We start from the raw sequence: 27,688 nt of genomic DNA, 5'->3' as shown, positions 1-27,688 counted from the left end.
TCCACCCACTGCCTCCCTGGGAATCAGCAGTTTGTTCTCTGTACTTACCAGTGTATTTCAGGTTTTTTGGTTTTGTTTTGTTTTGGTTTTTTTTTTTTTTTGGTTTGGTTGTTGACTTGTTTTGTTTTATAGATTCCATATGTAGGTAAGATTATATGGTATTTGTCTTTGTCTGACTTATTTCACTTAACATGATACCCTCTTGGTCCATCCATGTTGTTCTGAATGGCAAGATCTCCTTTTTTTAAATAGCTGAGTAATAATCCATAGTGTATATGTGGGTGTGGTGTGTGTATCACATCTTCTTTACCCTTTTGGCTACTAATGGGCACTTAGGCTGCTTCCATATCTAGGCTACCGTAAAGCTGCAATGAACACAGGAGTGCGTACATCTTTTCAAATTCATGTGTTCATTTTCTTTGGGTAAATACCCCACAGTAGAATTACTGCATTGTATGCTACTTCTAATTCTTTGAGGATCCTCCATACTGTTTTCCATAGTGGCTGCACCATTTACATTCCCAACAACACTGCACAATGGTTCTCTTCTTCCCACATCCTCACCAACACTTGTTACTTCTTGCCTTTTTGACATTATTCATTCTGATAGGTATGAAGTGATATATCACTGTGGTTTTGATTTGTATATCCCTGATGATCAGTGATGTTGAGCATCTTTGCATGTGTCTGTTGGGCATCTGGATGTCTTCTCAGGAAAAATGTCTATTTAGGTCCTCCGGGCCAGTTATTTTTAAATAACACTAGCCTCTGATACAGAATTAATGATAAAGAAATCAGGTACTTATAGTAAACTCCAGGTAAGCAAGTTTTCATTTGTGAATGGTGAAGATGGCTCCTTTCCCAATTCCTGATGCTTATTAGAATTCAAGCAGTTGTAGGAAAAACTATAGGATACACATATTTAAAACTTTAACCTGGGAGCTCCCTTCTGTTGGGTACCAAATGCAGAAATCAAACCAATATCTAGAACCTCGTGATTCAGGATTTTTATTTATTATTTGTTAAAATATTTTTTTAAGATTTATTTATTTATTTGACAAAGATCGCAAGTAGGCAGAGAGGGAGGCAGAGAGAGAGGAGGAAGCAGGCTCCCTGCTGAGCAAAGAGCCCATCTGCGGCTCCATCCCAGGACCCTGGGATCATGACCTGAGCTGAAGGCTAAGACTTTAACCCACTGAGCCACCTAGGCGCCCCTGATTCAGGATATTTAAATATTAATGATATATACTAATTCAGTTTAAAAAAAAGTGTTTTTTAAGTCTGTGTTTGAAAGAAAGCAAAAATTTTAACTTTATAAACTTAAAAGTTGACCTTTTTATTCACTTTCTGTAATTAATTTGATTTTTTTTTAAAAGACTAAATCAAGCATTTCTTTGTACTTTGGTCTATCCTCATATGTACCATTAAAAGAGTAACAAAGCTAACTTTATACAAAACACTTTGCACAATGCCTAGATGCTTTGTCTATAGAATCTTCATAACAACCCCAAGGTAGGAACTATTTATAGAGAAGCCTACTAAGGCTTAGGGGAATTAAATATGTGCCTGGGCCACAATCTGGATCCGAATCCAAGACTGGCTCAAGGGCTCAAGCACTCTTACCACTGTGTGTTACACAAGTTCCTAGGTACTTTCATGTTTGGTATTATGCAGGGTGGGGAAGCGGGGGGTCACTACAGGATAAGAAAATTTTGGAACTTAAATACAGCATCCTGTATAGAAAATCTCATTAAATACATATTCCTTTTAGCTCTGAAACTACATAACAGAGGTATTAGGAAAATAACTGTCAGCTTTTTGTCACTGACTGTTACAAGGGACGGATAAGAAAGATGGAAAGAACAAAGATGATTGTCAACTTAAGCCTGGAAAATTTGAAGAACAACCATGGATACAGTAAAGTTGTCAGGAAGAAGAACTGAATGAAGGAGAAAAACGATTTCTCCTTCATATCAGCTGAACTAAAAATGAGAAGGGTAAAGAAATTAATATTGACAGAGTACCTATTATGTGACAAGAGCTGTGCTGAGCACCTTACAAACATAACTTTTTATTTGATTCCCCTATAAATTCTATAAACATATTATTAAATCCGTATGACAAAAGAGGATATTGAGGATCTAAGATGTTAAAGAACTTGTCCAAGATCAGAATGCTAACAAGCAACACAACCAGGATACAAATCCAGATCTGACCAAAATGTGTACATTGATCTCTATGTCTATCAGTGAAAGCAAAAATCTAAATGAAGAAATTTAAATATATCAATTCTTAACTATCTGAAAAAGCAAATTCTAGAAAAGATTTTCTCGAATCATATATTTAAAGATTAGTTAATTGGGTATATTTAAAGATTGGGTTATTTTATTTCAAATATTTTATTTCAAATATCAGTTATTGGGTATATTTAAAGATTAGTTAATTCAAACACCCTATCATTGAAAGAGAAAAATATTTCCATAGAATCATTTACCTGGCCACAGCTGAAGTAAGTAATGAAGAACTTCAATATGTTTTTTAAAATCCAAAGCACTTGCAAGTTCTTCTGAATCAGTAAAGACTCTGTTGTTATGGGTAGAAGTCTCTTGCCTTTGACTTAATAATACAGGTCCAAAGCACACGGCCAAATTCTGGCAAGTCATCTTGTTCACTTCATGATAAGAAGCCACTAATTTCAAATGATCCAGTAACATCTTTAAGGTTGCCTAAATTAAATTAAATTAAATTACATTTCACTTAATAGAGTTATACACAGGGGCAAATTTAAGGACACAATTTACAGCAGAAAATACAGGTAGGCGTCTTTTTAAAAGGTTGTTTCAAAGATTTGCTTCTAAGTTGGATTTGGAACTCTGAAACATATTTTCTTATGAAAACATTACATAGGACCCTTAGGTTCCAATGACATAACCTGATCCATTAAATGGCTAAAACACATACTCTTTATAAAAGTCTCATGAATGCATTTCAAATTTCAACTGGAGTGCCTGCGAAAATATACATCAACAGTTTCCTGTCTTTCCTCCTCTAAAATGACAACAGCTTAGGCTGTGACGGAAGAGGAATTAGGTAAGAATGTTCATCTTAAGCACAAATAAATCCTGTAGTTGTGAGGAGGGGACTACCATCCTTGAATCTGGGAAGCCAAAGATTTCAAACAGGACTCGGTTTATCATGATTCAGATTAGGAAAAAGGCTAATGCGCTTAACCAATAAATACTTTAAGTAGGCAAACCATGAATAGCATAGCTAGAAATAACAGAAAATTTCATTGAAAAAGAATACTTTTTAATACTTGAGGGAACTAGTAAGGGGAGTTTGCTCAAGAAGTGGAAGATTATTTAGGTTTAAGCAATTATGGAAAGAAATGATGTTTTTGAAGTGCTGGAATAAGATCAATCATTTAACAAATAAAATGAGTATATAATTTCTTCATAATTATATTAAAGAAATGAATGACAAATAAAACTGGTAGTTATAAAAATTAGAAAGAAAAAGAAAAAATCAAAATGACATATTTCTAGAGCCAAAAGTGACAGCTGGATTCAGTGATCAGAAGGTCATCAGTAACCTTGGCAAAAACAAATCTAGAGAGATAGGGTGGGAAGCCAGATTAGAATGTGTTGAGTAGTCAAGCGTGGTGAAGAAGTAAGGACAGCCGAAATAAACATTCTTTCAATGTTTGGCTGTGAAAGAAAGGAATGACAAGAGAATGAAAGCCAGAGGAGACTATAATTGATATTTTGAAATAAAAACATGTGAATCATAAAAAAAATAAAAAAATATGAATCATAAAAACACTGTAAATAATAAGTACCTGTTCCTCTTCTCCATTCACTATACATTTCCTAACACAAATGGGACTCTACATTCATTGACATCTTAAGGCTAGTTTCAGCATATTGTGTGCTGTGAGCAATACAGACACACACACAAACATTACCACCTCTGGTTAAACATCTTAGGTTTAATATCAATAGCAAACCAAGAAATACAACCTAAAATAAAAAATACTTTTTGTCTACTAAGATGAGCCAAAAAATATAATTGTTGTGTCCCTCTTGAAAAGTAATATGAAAATGTATTAAGAGCCTATACATGTTCACATCATTTTTTTTTTTTTAACATTTTTTTTTTAAAATTTATTTGACAGAGAGAAATCACAACTAGGCAGAGAGGCAGACAGAGAGAGAGAGGAGGAAGCAGGCTCTCAGCGGAGCAGAGAGCCCGATGTGGGGCTCGATCCCAGGACCCTGGGATCATGACCTGAGCCGAAGGCAGAGGCTTTAACCCACTGAGCCACCCAGGCGCCCCCATGTTCACATCATTTAAATCAGTTAACTTCACTGAGATTCTATTCTAAATACATGACTCTAACTGAAAAGAAATCTCTGCATACAAATACATACAAATAAGTTCAAAACCTAAATATTAAACAAAAGAGAATAGTGACAACTCACGTCAAGTTCACTCAACGGAATATTATGCAGCCTTTTTAGAAAGGACAGTAATAGCATGAGTTTTAAGGCCTGACAGGCCTATATTTAGATGACAGACTACAACACTCATAAAAGCAATATAACTTGGACAAGTGTTTGAATACCTAGATAACTCATTTCTTCACTTATAAGAAAAATGACACAATTTTATCTTATATCAAAGAAGGACTATCTCTATCCTCACCGCACCCTTCTGCTGCTGTCCATGTCTTTGTAGCTGTCCCCCTCTCCCCACCCAAAGAAGCAGTAATTGCTAATCTAACTGAGTGAGCACAAGATGTTCAGAAGACAACAGTAAACTGGTGAATGAAGTTTTGGGGCTTAACATTTCTATATGCTCAGGTGCCTGGATGGCTCAGTAGGTTAAGCATCTGCCTTCAGCTCAGGTCATGATCCCAGGGTCCGGAGATCAAGCCCCAAACTGGACTCCCTGCTCAGCGGGGAATCTGTTTCTGCTCTCTCTCCCTCTGCCCACCACCCCCCACCACTGCCACTTGTGCTCTCTCCCTCTTTCTCTCAAATAAATAAAAAAAATTTTTTTAAGAGTTTATTTTTTTATTTGACAGAGAGAGACACAGTGAGAGAGGGAACACAAGCAGGGGGAGTGGGAGAGGGAGAAGCAGGCTTCCTGCTGAGCAGGGACCCCGATGTGGGACTAGATCCCAGGACACTGGGATCAGGACCTGAGCCCAAAGCAGACACTTAATGACTGAGCCACCCAGGTACCCCTCAAATAATAAAATATTTTTCTAAAAATTTCTATATATTCACTCTTGCCCTTTCTACCCCCACATGATAAAAAATACAGGTAAAGTTGGCCTCATCCAGACAAGCCCAGCCATATCACTCTTAATTTCCCTTTTGTTCTAAGGAACAACAGCTAAAGTTAGGCTAAGACTGGTTCTGTAGACCCAGCTATCCTAGTATCTGCTCTGCAGGCATGCCTGAAGATATGGATCTCAAGATTCAGATTGTGAGGAGGCGGCAAATGGGAAGAGACAAGAAGGAAAGAAAGGGTGGTGATGAGGATTGCTTAAGTCTTGAGGCTAAGCCATGTACACTACAACAGTTACCACATTATTTAAATACTAAAAGGAAATAAAATAATGTTAATTAGGGTTGCCTTTGGATAATGATAATTGTCATTTTCCATTCTTTTCTATATCTTCCCAATTTTTCTTTAATAAACATATACTATTTTAATAAGGTAATCATAGTTTTAAAAAATGTATAGGAAGTACCTGTGCCTAAACTAAAATTATATATAGAAAAGATAAAATTGTTACCTAGATTTATTCTGTTTAAGAAGCATGTTTTTGACTTAATGTTGTTTAAGGAGCCTTTAGTAAAAGGCAGAGCTTAAAGTCATAGTGCAATAAATTTAAAATAACTGAAAAATTATTTGCAGCTCTGGAATTAAGTATGTATTCATTAGCTGGCTTTTAGGGGAAAAAAGCATACCGCATATGTTTACCTTCTCAACATCAGGAAGACAATCAAGCAGGTCAACAGTGTACTTAGAGTCACTTGGGTCATTCTCACATCCGATTGATGACATTTTCAAAGGATTTTTTGCCATTGTGCCTAATACAGCCTCATAAAGCTGCTTTGTTATCAGAGGAGAAGGAAGTTCTCTTAGATAGTCCTTAAGAACACCTTTAGAAAACAAAGAGAGACAGCAATTGGTCTTCAGAACAAAATTTTTAAAAACCGTGAATTTTATTAAAGTATTGTTATAGCCAACCTTTAATATTCTGAAAATAATAAACACAACCACAAAAACCTATTAAACAAAACACTAGCATTCTGTCATCTTATAAATTGCCTCAGTAATTGACTTGTTTTGAAAGCATGCTAAAAATGCACACACATCATTTCCAATGATCATACATATTAGGTTTGTTATTCATAAAGTAAGCAATTCATGGTTCATATACTCTATTGATTCTGGCCCTTTATAAATACACGTGAAACAAAAGTTGAGAAAACAAGGCATACTAATATTAATTGGAAATTATTCCAATTACATGAATTTTGAGTTGCTAGACTTTTGAGAGTTAAGGAATACAATGGTCCATGTACAGCATAATGACTATAATTGATAATACTGTATTATGTATTTGAAAGTTGCTAAGACAGTAGATCTTGTTTTGTTTGTTTACTGATGAGTAAGAGTATTCTTCCTTACATTGCTTTGTAGATTTGGGGTGTTGTATCAAAAGATCCACTGGAATAAACTGGAATCCCATCCTCCAGCTATGCTGTAAGATTTTTAAAAGTGGCATTTTATAGCCACATCACAGTATTCCCGAGTATGAATATTCCATATTCTAGAACTTTATCTAGTCAGTCACTGCAGATGGAATACTTGGGTTGTTTCTAATCTTTCATTATTCCCAAACATGCTACAATGAATAGTCTTGCACATCATTACTTGTATGTATGCACGTATGTCTACAGGATAAACTCCCAAAACAGGATCACTAAATCCAACATGTATTTGTGATTTTGAGGGAAAAGGAGGGGTAAGGATGTCTCCTAGGTTTGGAGCTTGAGCATCTAGTTGGAGGGCAGTGCTATACTTTAAACGGCAGGGGAAGGGAATGGGAAGGAGTTTCATTTTGAGTATATTCAGCATAAAGTCTCTATGAAACATTCAAGGTTTCTGGATAGAAACATCTAAGGCTCACAAAGAGATGGCTGGAGACCCTGAGAATGATCAACTTAAAGAGGATAACAGAGCTTGGAAATAGAGGAGATGACCAGGGAGGCACAGATGACGGTGAGAAGACCCTGAAGAACAACGGCTTTTAAGGGGTCATCAGGAAGAGGATTTTCCAAAGGCGTCTAAAGAACTACGGGTAGTGAGAAGAGGCAGGGAGGGGATAAGGGGGGACTGGCAAGGAAGTCAAGAAAAGAATGTTTCAAGAAAGGGTCTATGATATCAACTGATGGCCAACAATAGGCAGGTTAGATAAGAACCATGTTAAGTACTATGGAGAACAGTCTTAAGCAAAACTGGTTGCACACTGAAATAACCTGAAGAACTTAAAAAAAATATGTATTCCAGAGCCCCATGCCAGCCCTACTAAATCATAATCTCCAAGGGTCTGAGCTATGTCCTTGTATTTTTAACAAATTCCTATTATAATTCTAAGGTGGCAGTTTTTGTAACTAGGTATAAGAAACATGAGATAATTCAAGACAAGGATCAAAAAATGTCCACCAGACAAAGTCAGCAACTTTGGTAAGACAGCTTCAGGGGAATAAAGGACACAGAAGTCAGGTTGCATTTGGTTTAGAAGTAAATGGATGTTAAAGAAATAGAGACAGAGAAAGAAAGATAGGCAATCTGCTCAAATCTGGCTTTGAGAGAAGGTGATAACCATAGATGGGTGGGAAGGAGAGAAGCAGGATAAAGTAGGGATTTTTTTTTTTAAAGATGAAAGAGACATGAACATTTAAATGATAATATAAAGAAGATAATAAAATGGTTTTTAAGGTCCAAGAGAGAGGAGTAAGTTGAGCAAAATCTTCAAAGAGGAAAGAAGAAGAGATTCCTAAGAACACATGAAGGAATTAAAATTAGTCCAAAATGTGAGAAGACCATTTCTATACTGTTACAGAAAAGGCAGTGGAGAAGTACAAAGGATGTATGCCAAAGAAGGCATGCTGGCAGGTTGGGTCACAGCAAGTACAGAAGGTTCCTCTCTGATGGCTTCTATTTCCTCCAGGAAGTAAGGAGGCAAGGTCATCTGCTAAGAGTGACACGGGTGAAGTGCGATTTGAGGAGTGAGAAAATATTAAAAAAACACTCCGGAGAATGAGAGAAGAGGAGTGGGAGAGACAAGAACACATAGTTATTAGCAGAAACCACTGAAAGCCCAGTTGTTTTGAAGTCCATGGATTTATACTGGTATCAAGATATACCCCTGGTGTGATTTTTTTTTTTTTTTCTAGTAGAAAGCAGCAACTCAGATACAGGCTAGAAAAATAGACCAGCTATTCCAGCCAACATGGAGCAATGCGGACCAGATTTAACTTCTTGCCTGAAAACAAGTGGAAACACCCAATAAAATAACTAGAAAACAAAACAAAACTATGTTCAACACATTGGACATCAGGCAAAGAAGGACGTGAAGAAGACTGAGAGAACACCTTGTGAAGGCAGAGAATTAGAGTGAGGTCTCGATAAACTTAAGGAATGCCAAAGATTCCCAGCAAATCACCAAAAGCTATGATGAAGCAAGGAAGAATTCCTCTACAGGTTTCAGAGGGAGCTAGATAGAAGTATCTAAAAGGATTAAAACAAAACAAAAAAACACCTAGCATCCAAGAAAATAAAATCCACAATATCTGACATCTAACAAAAAATTACAATGTATATAAAGAAGCAGACAAATATGATATATAATGCAGAGAAAAATCAGGAATGACATAGATGATAGGACATTGAAACAGTTATTATATGGTATTTCATATATTCAAGAAGCTAGAAGACAGACTGAACATGCTAAGTAGAGACACAGAAGGTATGAAGAAAAGATCATACTTGTAATACTGAAAATTAAAAAATCAGAGATTAAAAATAGATGAACTTAGTATTAGCAGAGAAGATTAATGACTTGAAGACACAGCAATAGAAATAATCTAAAATTAAACAAAGAAATTAAAAAAAGATTGTAAGAAATGAACACAATATAGGTGAGCTGTGAAACAAACACAAGTGACCTAATGCATGTGTAATTGAAACCTTTAAAGGAAAGAGGGCGTAGAAGATGGGTGAGTCAAAACCACAATCATAGTTGAAGATTTCAACATGCCTCTCTTAACAAGAAGAAATAAAACACATAAAGACATGGAGGATTGGAACAACATTATTAATCAGCTTGACTGCATTGATAATTATAGTATATTACATTCCAAAACACCAGAACACACATTCTTAAGGGTTCAAATGAAAACATTCACCACAGAAGAGCATGTCCTTGACATTAAAGTAATTTTAAACAAATACAAAAAGATGGGGTGCCTGGATGGCTCAGTTGGTTAACCGTCTGCCTTCGACTTAGGTCATGATCCCAGGGTCCTGGGATCAAGCCCCAAATCAGGTTCCCTGCTCAGCAGGGGGTCTGCTTATCCCTCTCTGTCTGCCCGTCCCCGCATTCATGCTCTCTCTCTCTCTTTCCCCCTCTCCCTCAAATAAAATCTTAAAAAAAAAAAAAATATTCAGGTGACATGAAATATGTGCTATGATTATAATGGAATCAATGAGAAATTAATAATTTTAAATATCTGGAAAATTCTGTAAATATTTTGACACAAACTTACATACTTCTAAATAACCCATGAATCAAAGAAGAAAAAGGAAAACCAGAAAGTGTTTGAACTAAGTGAAAAGGAAAACACAACACAACAAAATTTGTGGGAGGTTAAAGCAGAGTTTAGAGGGAAATCTATAGCACTAAGTGTCTACATTAGAAAAGGAGGAAGGTCCCAAATCAATGGGTTCAATTTCTATCTTAAGAAAATGGTGGTGGTGGTGGGGAGGAGTACTCAAAGTGAGTGGAAGAAAGGATCACAGTCGAAAGACCAGTGTTACCCTGATATCAAAACCAGACAAGGACATCACAAGAAAACTACAGACCAATAACTTTCAGGAACACAGACACAAAATTCCTCAACAAAATGCTAGTACACTAAATCCAGCAATATATTAAAAAAGAAGAAGGAGGAGGAGGAGGAGGAGAAGAAACATCATGACTAAGTAGGATTAATCTCAGGTATGCAAGGGTTGGCTTAACATCAGAAAGCCAGTTAATGTAATATACTATATCAATAAAATAAAGGACATAAACCACACGATCATTTCAATAGACTCATAAAAGTCATTGAACAAAATCCAACACACTTTCATGATAAAAACACCGAACAAACTTGGAATAGGAGGGAACTTCCTCAACTTGCTAAAAGGGATCTGTGAAAAATTCAGTTAATATAATAACTAATGGTCAAAAACTGAAAGCTTTTCTCCTAAAATCAAGAACAAGGTGGGGTGCCTGGGTGGCTCAGTGGGTTAATCCTCTGCCTTCGGCTCAGGTCATGATCTCAGGGTTCTGGGATCAAGCTCCACGTCGGGCTCTCTGCTCTGCGGGGAGCCTGCTTCCCCCTCTCTCTCTGCCTGCCTCTCTGCCTACTTGTGATCTCTCTCTGTCAAATAAATAAATAAAATCTTTAAAAAAAATAAAAAGAACAAGATAAGGATGTTCACTCTTGCCACTGCTGTTCAACATATACTGGAGGTTCTAGCTAGGGCAACTAGGCAAGAAAAAGAAATAAGAAGGACCCATCTTGGAAAGAGAAAAGTAAAAGTATCTCTATTTGCAGATGACATAATTTTATATATAGAAAATCCTAAGGAATCCACTAAAAAACTAACAGAATAAATGAGTTTAGCAAAGTACAAGATCAATATGCAAAAATCAACTATTTTTATACAATTCAATGGAAAAAGAATCATCTTTTAATAGATTCTGGATGGGTCATTTCATTTGCATATTAAAATCACATAGGACAAAGGCAGGACTTCAGCTGAAAATATTACCATTGGTGAGATATCAAAGTGTTCACTGAGTAAACGGGAATACCCAAGAGTTCTGTAGATTATGGTAACTAGGAAAGATGCAGGTGGTGGTGCCATGAGCCTCAAGAAGGCTTTATTCCTCAGAAAGGCGTAAGTTTCTACTCAACAGTGAAAAGACAACAATCTGGAAACAGCATTGGTAAACTACTGACCAAACTTCTTCCTTGACATACATAAGAAAATATGATATATATAAAGAGCTTGGCATATCATAACAAAGAATACATATCAAATGTACAGTGATGATAATAATAATTTTATATACCATAGACATGAGTCTTGTTTGTTCCCATTTCTTAAGTTATAGCACGGGATTTTTTTTTTTTTTTTAACTACCATCATTAGTTTCACAGTCTAAACCTATCTACAATGAATAGCAACACTTGGTGTAAAGAGGACAATTGAGTTACAGTTAGAAAGTGAAAATGCAGTTTCTGTAGTTGCCAAATAAAGACACTACTAACCCTCTAGGGCATGATTTAAAAAAAAAAAAAGATTCCATATGTGCTCCTTAACAAAGCAAGACTTGTTAGTTCTAACAAAATTTAATATGCCCTGGTAGTTTGAGACTCGCCCTATAAAGCAATTAAATTAAATTAAAACCTAAAAGATCTCCAGAAAAGATAACTTTAGCTTAGTAAAACATATTTCAAATATCATTATCCTTTATATAATATACTAAACAACCATTAATATAAGTGGAATTTTAAATTAATCCCAGTTCAAGATTACTTACTTCACACATAATTTGAGGGTAAATAAGAAGGAATTATTACTAATGAATACTAAGCACTTGGAGAATGCTCAATGTACATTATGTTCAATGAAGTAAAAGTTATAGCTCCTTTTCTATATGTAGACAAAGGGTTCATTGGAAAAATAATCAACAGATTTCACAAAATGGTACATAGAAGAGACATTTATACTACGTTGTGACATATACTATGTAACTACTCATCAATCTAGACATTAGTTTTATGACCTTATCTCAAAAACTTAGTAACAGACAGGAGTATCTTAAGCTATAATGCCTTTTTAACATATTTCAAACACTCTGGAGACATAAAAACTTTAAGAAGTTTGTGGTAACAATCTTTATTGCCACAGGAACTACTAAAGGGAAACTTGGGAAAAATTTACATGGAGAAATTTATTTAGTGCAAAACAGTAAATTTTTTATCATGTACTTGAAGAAAATGCAGGCAATTATAGGTAAAAAAAAGAACCAGTTCTGGCTATATCTCTTAATCTGCTCTAGTAATAGTTAGATACTATGAAACCATATGCTTTTCACCTTCATTCAGGCACAAAGACCAACTATATAGGAAAATTCTACTAATCTCCATGATAGAATGATAGGTATCATCACACTTAAAAAAAAAAAAAAAAGCATTCTAATAACTGAAACTACTTCTACCTCTCAAAGACTAATTTACAGTATCTTTTTTTATTGATTCTCACTTAGCAAAATCACTCTGCTCTAACTAGAACTCTGTCCCCAGATCTTCCAATAGTTAACTCTGTATTATACAGAACTTAGCTCAAAAGGCACTTCTCAGATGAACTTTCTTCTCTGACCCCCTAGCCACTGGAGTCACCAAGCTGACTACTACCAGCAGTCAGGATCATTCCCAATGTCCTACTTATCACTCATAAGTTACTAGATCTCACTGTTCATTGGATTCTCTCTTCCCCCACTAGAAAGCATATGTAAGGCCTGAGATACTGTTCATCCTGTTCACTTGTCCCTGGTGCCTAGAAGAATGCCTGGCGTATAGTAAATGTTCAATAAATATTTAGTAAATAAACCAATTAATTTCTAGACAAGGAAAGATAAGTGATAAAATGGACTCTGGTTATTCTCATGCATAGATTCCCCTTCTCTTTGGGGCACCTTTTTTTTTTTTTTTTAAAGATTTTATTTATTTATTTGACAGAGAGAGAGAGACAGCGAGAGAGGGAACACAAGCAGGGGGAGTGGGAGAGGGAGGAGCAGGCTTCCTGCTGAGCAGAGAGCCCGATGGCGGGGCTCAATCCCACTGGGATCATGACCTGAGCCAATGGCAGACGCTTAACAATTGAGCCATCCAGGTGCCCCTCCTTTGGGTTTCTTACTTTGATTTCCATAGCCACCATCACACCAGTACCCCCAGGAATGTACAGTGTTAAGTTTAAAACTCTGGTTCTGATGTGAAGAAAAATACCAAAACAAATAGTCTTTCAGTATTTATTTACTCTTTAGCACTGCAAAACAAATAAACAATTTTTTTTCCATTTTTTTCCATTTTATTTAAATAAACAATTTTTTAAAGTTTTGTTTTTTATTAAATACACGGGAATAATAATTTTAAAAGTCACTATACAACTACACATATTCACCTCAAAGAGTTAGTAGATCACCGTCTCCATACCTTTCTTTTAGCCCTCCCAGCTGCCTCTACGTGTTTAATGTGTAAGTGCTATTACAAAACCTAGTACAGGGAAACTCAACCAACTAAGTTGGAAGGAAGGGAGGAAGGGAGGGAAGGGAAAGAGAGAAAAGTGAAAATGATCATGTTCTAACTCTGCTGTTTCCAAATGACCCTCATCGTCAGGTCTGGGTTCCAGTCTGAGAGAGCATTCCAGGTATCTCTCACCACTCAGCTGCCTGATGCTTTTCTCTTTAGCACGTACTGCAAATCATGTAGCTTGCCATCTCCCAGGTTTTTGCTAATAGACTGCTTTCCTCCAACCCTGGCTGGCTAAGTCCAGTTCACCTTTTAAGTTAGCTGAGGAGTCACCTTTCTCACCAAGTTTTCCCTAATTTTCCCACAATAAGTTAAGAGCTCCTCTTCATATATTATAATCAGCTATCTCTGACTCTGTCTTCCCCCTTAAACTAGTATTCTTGAGGACAGAGATTATCTCTTATACACTGTTGTATTTCAAATGCCTTAGCAAAGTGTCTGGTATATAGTAACATACGACATGATGGTTAGACGAATGGATACCATTTTTCTACAAGCAACGGCAGGACTGTGAAGATTAGCATCTAAATAAACTCATTCTTCAAGTGAGACACTGTCCCCTGAGAAAGTGCCCTTATCATCTATCAGCACCTACTACAACAAAAAAATTAACTCACCAGAACAAGAATACTGAAAATACAAGTAGAGGACCATGAGAATCTTTCTCAAGTGAAACTTCTATACATCATAAAGATACAATAGAGTAGATAGATTTGAACATAAACTCACTGACATTTCCTGAAGTTAATGCTATAAATTAATTTTTAAGTCCATTAGTCTGACCCACCCTACCTCACTTATTCTTTCTGAACTTCCTGCTTACTTTGGTCACACTCCACAGATGTTACTCAGATTAAATGGTTCTTACTGCCTCAGTATATTTCGATTGCTACATCTATGATCATTCAGTGTTTGCATTCCTTAGTGTTTATACAGTTTAAATGTCTATGTTCAATCCAGGTAAAGAAAAATAGAAATAATTTGAAAGTTAATGTGTCAGAGATCAGAGAACATATAATACATATGGTACGGGAAAATGTATTATTTAATATGCACAAATGAAGAAAATTACTAATGTTTGAAAGATAATTTGGGGTTTACTTCTGACCAAGTTTTCTTTTAAGGGAAAATAAAAGAATGAATAATTTAAAGATAATTAAAATCAGAAAAAGTCATGGTCAAATAAACGTTTAAGTACTAAACTTAGATATCGATTGTGTAATACTGAAATATGAAGACAGTTTACCTAAGGCAGGTAAATTTTCCTCTGCAGGAGGCATGTTCTTTTCTAATAATCACTAAATGATAAATATTTTTACTTTACTTTTTTTTTTTTAAGATTTTATTTATTTATTTGACAGAGAGAGATCACAAGTAGCAGAGAAGCAGGCAGAGAGAGAGAGAGGGAAGCAGGCTCCCTGCTGAGCAGAGAGCCCTATGTGGGACTCGATCCCAGGACCCTGAGATCATGACCTGAGCCGAAGGCAGCGGCTTAACCCACTGAGCCACTCAGGCGCCCCTATTTTTACTTTTCTAATTGCCTCTATTGTTTCTATGACAAATAAGCTCCATAAAGAACTATGAATAAATTTCAGACCTTAAATTTTGCACTTCCCTGAAAAATCTGCTTTGTCTGGAGCAGTTCATTCTGTGTTCCAGACAAACCAGCTACTAAGAACACATTAAACTGTGAGTAAACTGTATTATTCACTTTATTAATGGCTCATTTTTTAGAACTACTGAACTGTTAATTATATTCGAAAGTTTACTTAGAAATGTGAGTTTACATGGAACAAACACATTAGGCAACATCATTACTGGCCAATTCCCCAAATCAATAACGTCCTTTCTTTTGAGACATAATGAGACCTTGTGTATAATTTATTGTACTTCCGATGACATTTCTCAATTTTAAATCATTTCCTTTGCTCTTTATCAAGAAAGAAAATAGTTCTAGGTTCTTTAAAAAAAAAAAAACAACAAAAAACAGCTTTCCTGGGGCGCCTGGGTGGCATAGTTGGTTAAGCACCCGACTCTTAGTTTTGGCTTAGGCAGTGATCTTTGGGGTCCTGTGATAGAGCCCTGAGTCAGGATCCACACCCACCACGGAGTCAGTTTGGGATTCTCTCTCTCCTCTCACTTCCCCTTCCCCCCATCCTCCCTCCCTTTCTCTCTCTCTTTCTCTCTCAAATAAATAAGTAAATCTTAACAAAACAAAATAAAACCCAGCTTTCCCAAAATGGAAGAGTACAAAGAATAGAGCCAAAAAATGCCCAATTCATAAATTATGGAAACTCTCAATTTTAGAAAAGAATGCTATAAATTTAGTATTCATTCAATGATCTATTATTCATATCATCTGCACATGCTACAAATTTCTATCTTGTCATAGCAAATAATCAAATAAACCATATCATTCGCCTTTTTAATGTACATATTTGATATTCTTATTTTTTATTTTTATTTTCTTTTTATTTCTCAGATAATGCTCCACCAAGGCAAAATCTCATTTCATTGGGTTATAGAGTGTAATTTCCTGGGAATTGCTACGTATAAAATTTTCCTTTAATGAATTCATAAAATGGGTCCTTTGCTGATTTTAATCACATATTATTAAGGGGAAAATTCTACTTTTTTGTAGATATGATCCATTTTTTTTTTTAGAGAGAAAGGATAAACTTTCTTCCTTTACAAAAATAAAAGTATCCAGTATTTCTGATTTGTTAAAATGTATATGAAAGAAAAGGTGCCTTGGTTTTTTGTCTCTTTTAAAATGGTTGGGATCAAAGTTTTGATTATCTAAGAGTATATATTAAATATTATGAAAATACAGTCATTCAGAGTTCAGAGACTGGGAACCTCATCTATATTGAAAAGCCTCAATCCTAAAAGTAAGTTTTAAAGGACTCTAACCAACAAAAATCTCTTTAATATGTGCAAGTTGCACCTTCCTCAAATTCTCTCCAAAGCAATTAATTGCATGTCATATAAAAAAATCAAGTTAGAGAGATATAAATAAACAATATTACAGCATGAAAAAAATGGTAGTTAACAGAAGAGAGAACTATCAAAATAACCCAGAAGATCTGGAGACCCCCATACCAAAGCATCTATAGGTGAATGGATATGATATCCAAGATATACTTCAAAATAATCCATGTCTAGGGGAGAATAAATGGGGGTTATAAAAGAGAAAGGTTTGGTCATATGTTGATTATGGAAGCCAGATGATAGATAAAGAGGGTTTATCATACTATTCTCTCTAGTTTTGTATATGCTTCAAAACTTTGCTAATAAGAAGAAAAAAAACAACAAAAACAAACATAGAATTATAAGCCAATAGTCCCTGAAGATATCCATTAGTTATGAACAACTTTACAGTGGCCAAATTCAAAGGACTTATTTCTGTTCTCATCTTATAATCTCTCGATCAAATGACACTGCCTCACACCTTTCCTTAAACTCTGTTGTCTTTTGTTTCCCAAACTTTCTGACTCCTTTCCTCTCAATCTCTTTAGCTGAATCTTTTTTCTTTGCATGCCTTCCAAAGTTTGGAGAGTCTCAAAGCCCATATCTTTTCAAACTTTATGGACAATCGCAAGGCATTAATTACAATTACAGGTCAATGACCCCTACATTGTCATCTTCCACTCCCATGTCTTAGGAGTATTAGAAGTATATTTTCAATGCTATATATTGGATTATATTACTCTCCTAAACTGTACTTTCTACTTTGCCTGATATTTTCACATAGATCTCCTACTAGCACCTCAAATTCAATGTAAAAGAAACCCAATTCATAATCTTTCTTCACATTTCCCCACCAAAAGCAGTAGCTCTCCTTTCAGCTTTTTAGTTTCTGCAAATGGTACCTAATCAACCAGGTATCCAAGCCATGCTTATCTGGGCTCTCTCTTTCTTCATATCCTTTTAAATCTGTTCCTTCCTGTTGTTACTGCTATGAGACTGTTTCAGCTGGGACCACTGCCAAGGCTTCCTGACTGGTTTTCTGTCTTCTGATTTCTTCTAATTCCAATCCATCACATTGAGTTGCCAGATTAGAAGATTATCTCTAAAGATTTCACTCCCCTGCTCAAAAATCTTTGATGGGTCCCCTCTGCCTATATGAATTCTCTACCCAGATAGTCAGTGCCCTTTACATGACCTAAGCTCCAATCAAACTGAACTCTAATGGTGTTTTATTTATCCCTCTATGAAGAAAATGTACCCGTTTCCTTCTGCTACCTAGTACAGCTAATTTAATGCAAGTCTTACTCCCACCCCCACTCCCCAAATATTTATTGCCTATTTGAGGGCAGGGACCACATCTTGGTACTTCCCCATAGAAAATAACACAGTAATGTCTGTGAAGGAAAGAAAACAAGACTTCAGAATAAAACCCAGTTCAATCTGGGCTACAAAATAGTATCTCAATTCCTAGACTACAGATGTAGTCTTTCCAGAATGTGTACAAAGAATAAAAAATATTTATTACCTGTTATTACATTTATATCTGGGTACTGGTTTTCACACAGACCAACAGCTTTGCTATCTCTCTCAAAAGCCTCTCGAAGTTCTTTCTTGACTGCTGCTGAACCACATAATCGATACAGGCCTACCACCTAGAAATGAAATTACAGCCATACTGTGGTAAATTTGATAAAGAGAAAATACAATAGCACAAAATGTAGAAGTCACATGAAATTGGTAATCAAATATGTTCTGATGACATTTAATTAAAAATACTTCAGCTTTTGAAATCTCACCATAGACTATATTCATCAGTTGAATGAAAATGTTCTATTCTTACATTTAAATTCAAATAATATACTATGATTTCTGTAGTGCTATCCATCTTAAGATACAAGCTCTTCACTTTAGTTTTATATGCTCAACCACTATGCCCAGGGTTGTGCCCTTTTACATCTTTCGCTCTAAACTGAAGAAATCCAGCACAGTGGTTAAACGAGTGTTTTAGATTCCAAAAGGACCACTCTATCACTCCCTGCTTAGTGATTTTGGGCAAGTTATTTACTCTCTTTAAATCTCGGTTTATTTATTCAAAAAAAAGTATATACTTGAAATAAGATTCCAGTATACTATTTGTGTTACCTTATCAGGAAAAAATAAAAGATTCTAGGGATGAAATAAAAGCAAAACTGGAATTTTTTTTAACTTACTAAGTCAACTGATTAAAAATAAAGGAAATTCGGGGCACTTGGGTGGCTCAGTGGGTTAAGCCTCTGCGTTTGGCTTAGGTCATGATCTCAAGGTCCTGGGATTGCACCCTGCATCGAGCTCTCTGCTCAACAGGGAGCCTGCTTCTCCCCCTTCTCTCTCTCTGCCTGCCTCTCTGCCTACTTATGATCTCTCTCTGTCAAATAAAATCTTTAAAAAAAATAAAAATAAAGGAAATTCAATTAAAATAATTAAGGTAAAATAAAATCTTTAGTTCAAAATATATGTAAGATCCACCCGCCCCTCAACCTACACTAAAAAGACTTATTTTAAGAAGATTTAAACATTGTTCGTTCATACAGGAGATAAAATATTAAGTCTTAGGAAGCTCCCTATAAACTCACTGAGAGGAAATCAACATGATACCTGTGAGGAGAAAACATGTCTGATGAAGCAATCAGAGTTTAAAGAACAAAAAACAAAACAAACAAAAACCTTCAAGAAAATAAGTGATTGTTAACTATACCTCCACATCAAATACTACTTAGGAAGCTGAATCACTTTGAATTGAAGGAAGCCATAAAGACATTATTTCAAGACAGAAATAAAGAAAAAATAAACAATGAAGATCCTTAAGGATGTGAACTAGGAATCACTTTAAAATCTTATAAACAATCTAGGAGAAGGCGTACACAAATGAAATTTCCAGATGTACTTGTGACACAAACCTCTCCAAGTCATTACATAACTGGCAGAATACAGAAGGTGGGTCTTGATATAGGAAAGTGTCACTCATAGATACAAAGAACTGTTACCCAAAATATTGGAGATGATAAGCTATTAAAAATTTTTGGAAGATAGTAAGGAACCTACAAGATTTTCTTTCTTTTTTTTTTTTTTTTTAAGATTTATTTATTTATTTGAGAGAGTGCATGCATGCGAGCAAGGCCAGGGGCAGAGCGAGAGGGAGAAGGAGGGAAGCCAACTTCCTGCTGAGTACAGAGCCCAGCATGAAGCTTGATCTCATGACCCTAGAGATCATGACCTGAGCCTAACTCAACAGTCTGACAGTTAACTGATTGGGCCACCCAGGCACCCCAGGAACCTGCAACTGTTTTTAAGAGAAGGTAATGCAAGGTGGTGCTACATTCAAAAGGATCAACATAATATGGGAAACTAAGGAACGTACTGAGAAGTAAATTTCCGACTCTTATCCATCTCCTACACTGGTCACATCTCACAAGACATGGCAGAACCATAGATGATCCAGAAAATAAAACTAAAATATTAAAATGCTATCACATTAGAAGAAACTAACTTGAGTAGACCCTTCTGGTGTGGGCACACTTAAGTGTCACAAAATTCCCTAATAAAGATGTATCCCGGGGTGCCTGGGTGGCTCAGCGGTTTAAGCCTCTGCCTTCGGCTCAGGTCATGATCTCAGGGTCCTGGGATCGAGCCCCGCATCGGGCTCTCTGCTCACTGGGGAGCCTGTTCTCCCTCTCTCTCTGCCTGCCTCGCTGCCTACTGTGACCTCTCTGTCAAATAAATAAATAAAATATTAAAAAAAAAAAAAAAAAGATGTATCCCCTTCAACCTGAGAACGAGATGAACGTAGAATCAACTGAAGAAAGCAATAATTCAGTAGTAAGAAATTAAGGGAACATGGCTATCCCAAAAGGTGAATAAAGGAAGATAGAAATCTAACATATATATTTCAAGGAAAGGATACCTTAGGATATTATCCCTAACTTCAGATGCTGACTTCTTGAATCAAACACTTGAAGTACATGGTTGATGTCTCTATCAGAGAGAGAATCTGTACTGGATCAACCATGAGTATGATTTCCACCATAGTTTTCCCACTGGAAGCAGGGGGGTAGGTGGTAGTAGTCTTCAAAGCATTTGCAAGATGCCACAAACTACTCTTGTATGACTGTTGAAACCTCATGTTCATGGTAACAAAAACAAGAATAATTACTGACTAAAAAGGTAAACAAAATCTAAGCCGTGTACAAGTCCATAAAATATCAGACACAATAAGCCTCTTTCTGTGTATGTTGGGGCTAGGGGGAAGCAAAAGAAATAAAACCAAAGAAAGTGTCTAAAAACTGCAGTTCCGGGGCACCTGGGTGGCTCAGTGGTTTAAGCTGCTGCCTTCAGCTCAGGTCATGATCTCAGAGTCCTGGGATCGAGTCCCACATCGGGCTCTCTGCTCAGCAGGGAGCCTGCTTCCCTCTCACTCTCTCTGTCTGCCTCTCTGCCTACTTATGATCTCTCTCTGTCAAATAAATAAATAAAATCTTAAAAAAAAAAACCCTGCAGTTCCAAAGGTACTACTGTAAATCTTACTTTTTAGTTCACAGGAAATTCTTTTTTTTAATACACTATTTTTTAAGAGTTTATCTATTTATTTGAGAGAGAGAGCAGAAGCAGGGGTAAGGAGAGGGCAAAGGGGACTCCCCAATGAGCAGGGAGCCCAATGCAGGACTGGATCCCAGGACTCGGATCAGAACTTGACCTGAAGGCAGATGCTTAACCGAATGGGCTACTCAGGCGCCCCATCACAGGAAATTATTCCTCATTAAAATAACTATTTCTAAACTTTAAGTATAGAAATAAAAAGCATTGCTAAAAATGTTTTCTTAGAATTTAAAAAAGTTACAACAGTCATATATCCATTCTTCATTAAACACTTCAGAAAAGAGTGCAGAAGTACCGTGCTATTTGAGCTACTTATTTTAATACTCAATTGTGAAAGTTTCTGTTTAGTAATTAGCTTCATAGTCTCCCTAATCTCTGACCCCTCCTACATCTTTCTACATGCTGCCCAAAAAAAAGAGTTATGGTAGAAAAACAGAGAACCTTAAGAAAAAGTAGCTGGACCAAAAGTTACATTGAAACTAAAGGCTTCAATCTCATATAGACGACATAAACTCAATCTGAATAATATATCTGAGAACAGGTTTCCAAAAGTTCAGATGTCCCTCCTACTTCTCACCTTCAGAAAGCTGCTTCATCTGTTTTTATAGATAATCAGCAAATAAGACCCACAGAGATTAAGTGACTTACCCAACGTCACCCAGCTAATTAATAACGGAAGAGAAACCAGTACCTGTTTCCTGCATCTTTAATACAAAACCCCACTAACTTACTTGCACTGTTTCCACAGTTTCCAAATCAGGTCCAGGGTGAGTTATTTTAAAATCTTTTCTATGTATAAAGAAATCATAGTTCAGACTTGGTGATATCTACCCTTGACACTTTCAATCAATGTCATAAATTCTGATAGCCCTAAAGCAGAAGTACCTCAGAAATACTGACATTAGACTTAATTTTTGAATTTAAGCAATTACTTGTACCTCAGAATAATATCCTCAGTGATATGCTGTTTTTCGTTGTCATAGTCCACATGTATTCATGAAATTAAAGAAAGATAAGGTTTAGTAAACTGGTTAATATTACAGATCTGATTACATGTAACACCAGGGTTTTTGTCTGTTTTAATGGGCTGATTTTACCTTATTTATTTATTTAGCCTTATTTAAAAGGAAAAGAGAATGAGAAATGTTATTAATAGGACCTCTCTTCATCCTCCATGCTATCCCAAAGTTCAGAGACAGATAAGCTTATGCTTCCTGAAGGGTGAGATGAGGGAGAGGCGAGAATAAGGGCAGGGAGTTGGTTTTAGGAGCAAAGTGGGGTTTTGAGATTCACTGTTGGAATTCTGTGCCAAGAGAATGTCAAATCAGGCAGAAACATTCCTTAAATGAATTAGTCTTTGGCTATCTTATCAGCTCTGGCTTTTCCTAGGAATGCCATTGTAAAGCAATCGTGATACGTAGGTTTAAGGCCCAAATAGCTCTGCCTCAGAACATAAACTGTGGAACCATCTAGCATGCTCTCAGTTGCTCACTGACAACACAGGTGAAAGTATGAATTATATGCTAAACAGTCATGGAATAAAAATTTAAAAACAGGAATGAGAAAATGTCTAAATTGGATTTCTTTTAACCTTACCTTGAATTCCTTCCCTGAAGACTTACTTTAAATCTAATTAAGGTAGATAAATTGATGAGGTAGTAGAGAAAGAGCGAAATAATACCTGACAGCCTCTCTTCTCAATTTCCATAATACATTTTTGTATCAGGAGTGGCACCATCAGCCCTATATTTTCTTTCTCTACAACTTTTCGAATATCAACACCAAATATTACTGGTTCTCGATTTATATCCAGTCCATGAAGAGAATTCTCCCACTGTTCCAGAAGAGTCACTTTCACATAAATAAGACCTCTGGGCTCAAGTTTTACAGCCAACTGATGTGTCTTTGTCACTCTGAATAAAGTGGGGAGAACAACAGTTCCATGACAACACACTCGATTTTTTCTTGGAGTCGGTTCCCAACTGAATACCACTAATTTCAAATGCTGTGCATTTTCAATTTCTATGTTGAAAGTATGATCCATGTCTAAAAATGTTGTCCGGCACGTGAGCAGAGCGGTTCTCGCTTTGTTTACTGAATCTACCTGAATCGCACAGAAAACATCTTTTGAATCTATCCGAGGTGGTTTTAAATCCTCAGCACCATAGAAATGCACACTCATGAGCCCAGATATGTACTGTGAACATTTAGGTTGGTCGGAAAAACTATAATGTCTGAAAGCATCAATGTCTATTTCACTCTTGCTACAATTGTTTGGAGTTATTTCTTTTCCCTTTCCAAATTTGTTTTCAGATCCATGTTTGCTAGATTTAGTTATAAGTTCAGGTGAATCTCCATCACTGAGATAACCACCTTTACACGAATACTTAGAACTCATAAATGTTTTCTTCTGATAGCTGTGCTGAGAAGATACGCTGGTATCCAAGTGGTACCGACTTATAACATTCCTCTTCGCGGCTGTGGTTGTGTTCCCAGAAGGCAGGATATCAGTATGATGAATTTCCTGACAGTTACATTTAGACAGAGAAGGAGTATTATCTGGACTGTTCGTGTGATTCAAAGTTCCTCTAACGCTCAGCTTTCGGCTAAGTTCTGGCAACATTTTCATTTTCATAGAAAGTTTCCTCACAGTTCGTGGAGATTTTATTTTATCTGGAAAAGACCAGTTAATTGAGCTATTTTTTTTCACAGGGCTAGGGCTTGGAGAAGATGGTTCTGGCACACCCAGTTCAGTCTTATTTGTAGCAGCTAGGCTCCCAGGACCTTAAAAAAAAAAAAAAAAGAAAGAAATTATAAGGTGATATTTTCTGATTCCTGCCTTATAAATCATCAACTAAACAAACTCTCATATGGACAGATTTTTTTTCTCTCGTTTCATCTCATTGGGGAGATTTAGTTAGTTATAAGCAAGTTTAGGTAAATCTCCATTACCACTTTCAAACAGAGTATCAAGGATTTCCAGGGGTGCTTGGATGGCCCAGTTGGTTAAGTATGCAACTTCTGACCTCAGTGTTGTTAAGTTTGAGCCCCATATTGGGTGTGGGGATTACTTAAAAATAAAATCTTTAAATAAAAAGGTGGGGGGGATTTCCAAATAGCTTACAGCAGAAAAAAGCATCCCCTCTCCAACTGCTTTTCTATTCTAAAGGTTTGGAGGAAGGGTAACATAGATTTCTTTAAAATCTTTCCCACTGCAGTATAATTCAGGGAGTATGTTATTTTATAACCATAAACAATGGGTATCAGAGGAAACTAGGAAAGCTTCCTATTTTGGCATATTAATACATGTTTATTTTAACATATTGCCTATTTTAATGTTTAGAAATCCTACTCTAATAAAAGAACACTTCTTTTTTAAAATATTTTTTAAAATTTATTTACTTGAGAGAGAGGGAGAACGAGTAGAAGCAGGGGGGAGGGGCAGAGGGAGAGGGAGAAGCAGGCTCCCTGCCAAGCAGGGAAGCCTGACTGCAAAGCTGGCTAGATCCTGGATCCATCCAGATCAATCCTGGGATCATGACCTTAACAGCAGGCAGATGCCTAACTGATTGAGCCATCCAGGTTCCCAAAAAAAAGATTCCTTCTATTTACAATCCTCTAAAAACTAAACTTTATCATGTAGCATGACTGGTTTTTAAATTTTTTAAAATTTATAATTTTGACAACTAAGAGCCCTTCTTCATTCTAATGTTCTAAAAGAACATGCCACGGAAGATTACATAAAATGGACTCTAGTTAATCAAGAATAACTGAATATTGAGGGGCACCTGGCTGGCTCAGTCAGTTGGGTGTCCAACTCTTGATTTCGGTTCAGGTCATGATCTCAGGGTCATGAGACTGAGCTTCACATCGAGCTCCGCGCTCAGCACCGTCTGCTTGCCCCTCTCCCTCCCCCACTTGTGCATGCTCTCTCTCTAATAAACAAAGTCTTTAAAAAATAATACATTAAAAAAAGAATAACTGAATATTGAATGTCATAAGGCTAATTAATTAATTTTAAAAACTATAAAGACATTTCTTATTTATATACAGTAATTCCCTAGAACTTCAAAAGCTAACTTAGGGTCTTTCCTTGCAATTTTAATATATTCAAGGACAGTACAGAGACATAAAGAAGTTTTCTCATAATTCTCAGTTTTCATGAAGAGTAAAGCACTGAAATCTTTCTAAATTCTTCTCTACTCAAAAATAGTTTTATTTTGTTTCTGAATGTGAAAGTAAGAAGTTTTTAAAAGATACAAAGAAATACAAATAAAGTGACTAGTCTAAACTGCACTACCAAGAGATTAGCCATTGTAAATACTGTGGTCAAAATAATATTAAAAGTTGTTTAATATTAAATTGTTAATATTTATAATGCCAACCAACATTTATTGAGCTAGACAAAGTATGAAAAATTTAAAATTTAGTATGCAACGATCCTCATTTAATCCTTGAAATAGCCTTATGAGTTAAGATACCATTAGCTTCCCATTCTGCAGATGGGCTGCCTGCTATGTGTAAGATCCCAAAGCTGTTAAGTGGCAGAAACAGGAACGATTTAAATCTAAGCATAGGCTTTCAAAGTGTATATTCTTAAATACTATACTTTAGAGCCCTTCCATCCTTCTAAACATTTTTTCATCTATACATACACATTAAATTTATTTTTAGTGACCTTTTCTCAACTATTAAGAAATTAAAATATTCTATTTAACCTCAAATTCTCAATCCCCCAGTTTAAAAAAAAATATATATATATACATACATACATACATATATATATGTCAGGGCACCTGGGTAGTTTAGTCTGTGAAGCATCTGCCTGTGGCTCCGGTTGTGATCAGTCCTGCTCAGCAGGGAGTCAGCTTCTCCCTCTCTCTCCACCTCTCACCCTGCTTGTACTCCGTCTCTCTCTCTCTCTCAAATAAATACACAAATTTTTAAAAAATGTATACATGAATAAATTTTATTTTAAAATTTGAAACTGTTCCTGTTTAAGGGTTTAAACTAATAAGGTGAAATGAAACTATCTTCTAAAATCTAATGTAAGTTTAAACTCTTCCATTAAAGAAACTATCTAGGGATGCCTAGTTCTCTGTCAGGAGAGCCTGTGACTCTTGATCTCAGAGTTAGGCCTAGAGCTTACTTAAAAAAAAAAAGAAAGGAAGGAAGGAAGGAAGAAAGAATTTGTTATTTAAACTATTTAAAATTTAAATCAATTTTTCACATTTCATCTAACTATTCCTTACAAAGATCTCTAATGACCCTCATATCAGAGACCACTTTATGTAATACATTTTACAATTAAGATGATCAAAAAAGGGGTGCCTGGGTGGCTCAGTGGGTTAAGCCTCTGCCTTCAGACCAGGTCAAGATCTCAGGGTCCTGGGATCAAGCCCCGCATCGGGCTCTGTACTCAGCAGGGAGCCTGCTTCCCCCTCTCTCTGTGCCTGCCACTCTGCCTACTTATGATCTCTCTCTCTGTGTCAAATAAATAAATTTAAAAACCTTAAAAAATTAAAAAAAAAAAGATGATCAAAAAAGTATTAATTCATTTCAAAAATCAATAGATTAAATGACCTTTCTTTAAAGAATTAATATAATCTCTCTCCACCCCTCTTTATGTGTCCTAATGACAAAGAAGTAGTTTCTTTATAGAGAAAGGACTATTTTAAGTACGCCTGCTGGGCTTTCTGGTAAGCAACTAATAAGAAATGGAGTGTTTGACAAACTAGACAAAGCATTCCCTTGTACTGTAAATTGTAGTACAATTCTACTGGTTTACTGGCCTAAAACAGTCTATAGTAATTGGATTCCTGCTGTAGTCTATAATCTGTTTTGTCATGGCTTAAAATGCTACCCAGTATATTAAATTGCTCTAGGTTTTTTTTACATTATTAAGGAGTGAATATAACATTCTGACTTTTCCTACACATTGTGCATTAAATATTTCTTACTTAAGTCCTTAACTAATTATTAAAATGAAATATTGTGTAAAGTAACAATTTCTACTGTAGACAAGGCAATTTATTAAAATAAAAATGCTTTGTTTTTGTAAAATCCAAGAGCTGAAATATTACCAAACTCAGTAACTGCTTAAAATTAAACCAATACTACACTAATCAAGTCACAGATTAGCCATAAAGGAAAAGTACAAAATGAAATCCTTATAAATTCATGGGCCAGGCTAGAATCTAGTGAACCTGGCACATTCCTTCAGCACCTAGAACAGTAACTGCTGGCACACTGCAGAAACTGAGTGTTGGCTGAATAAATGAATTAATCAACCAAACAATTGTTAGTTGTCGTACGTTGGTAAATCTTTTAGGAACTATAATATAGGAATTACATGTAACAGTTAACAGCCATAAAAACCCAGTAATGCTACTAGTAATTAATCCTAATGAAGTAAA

General features: G+C 35.9%; 1 protein-coding gene across 2 annotated transcripts in view; it reads right to left on the bottom strand.

The window, feature by feature from the left end:
* Positions 1-27,688, bottom strand: part of SYDE2 (synapse defective Rho GTPase homolog 2) — a 47,994-nt gene that overhangs the window by 5,712 nt on the left and 14,594 nt on the right. For both annotated transcript variants that reach the window (XM_046026598.1, XM_046026601.1), the window contains exons 3-6: positions 22,954-24,056; positions 18,166-18,292; positions 5,995-6,176; positions 2,495-2,726 (exon numbers count right to left, since the gene is read on the bottom strand). In XM_046026598.1, the coding sequence (XP_045882554.1) occupies positions 2,495-2,726; positions 5,995-6,176; positions 18,166-18,292; positions 22,954-24,056 (1,644 nt within the window). The remainder of the gene's footprint in view (positions 1-2,494; positions 2,727-5,994; positions 6,177-18,165; positions 18,293-22,953; positions 24,057-27,688) is intronic.

This window comes from Meles meles, chromosome 1 (assembly GCF_922984935.1).
Source record: "Meles meles chromosome 1, mMelMel3.1 paternal haplotype, whole genome shotgun sequence".
NCBI classification, from domain to species: Eukaryota; Metazoa; Chordata; class Mammalia; order Carnivora; family Mustelidae; genus Meles; species Meles meles.
Note: the sequence above shows the minus strand (reverse complement) of the source record. Positions and strands in the feature narration are given on the sequence as shown.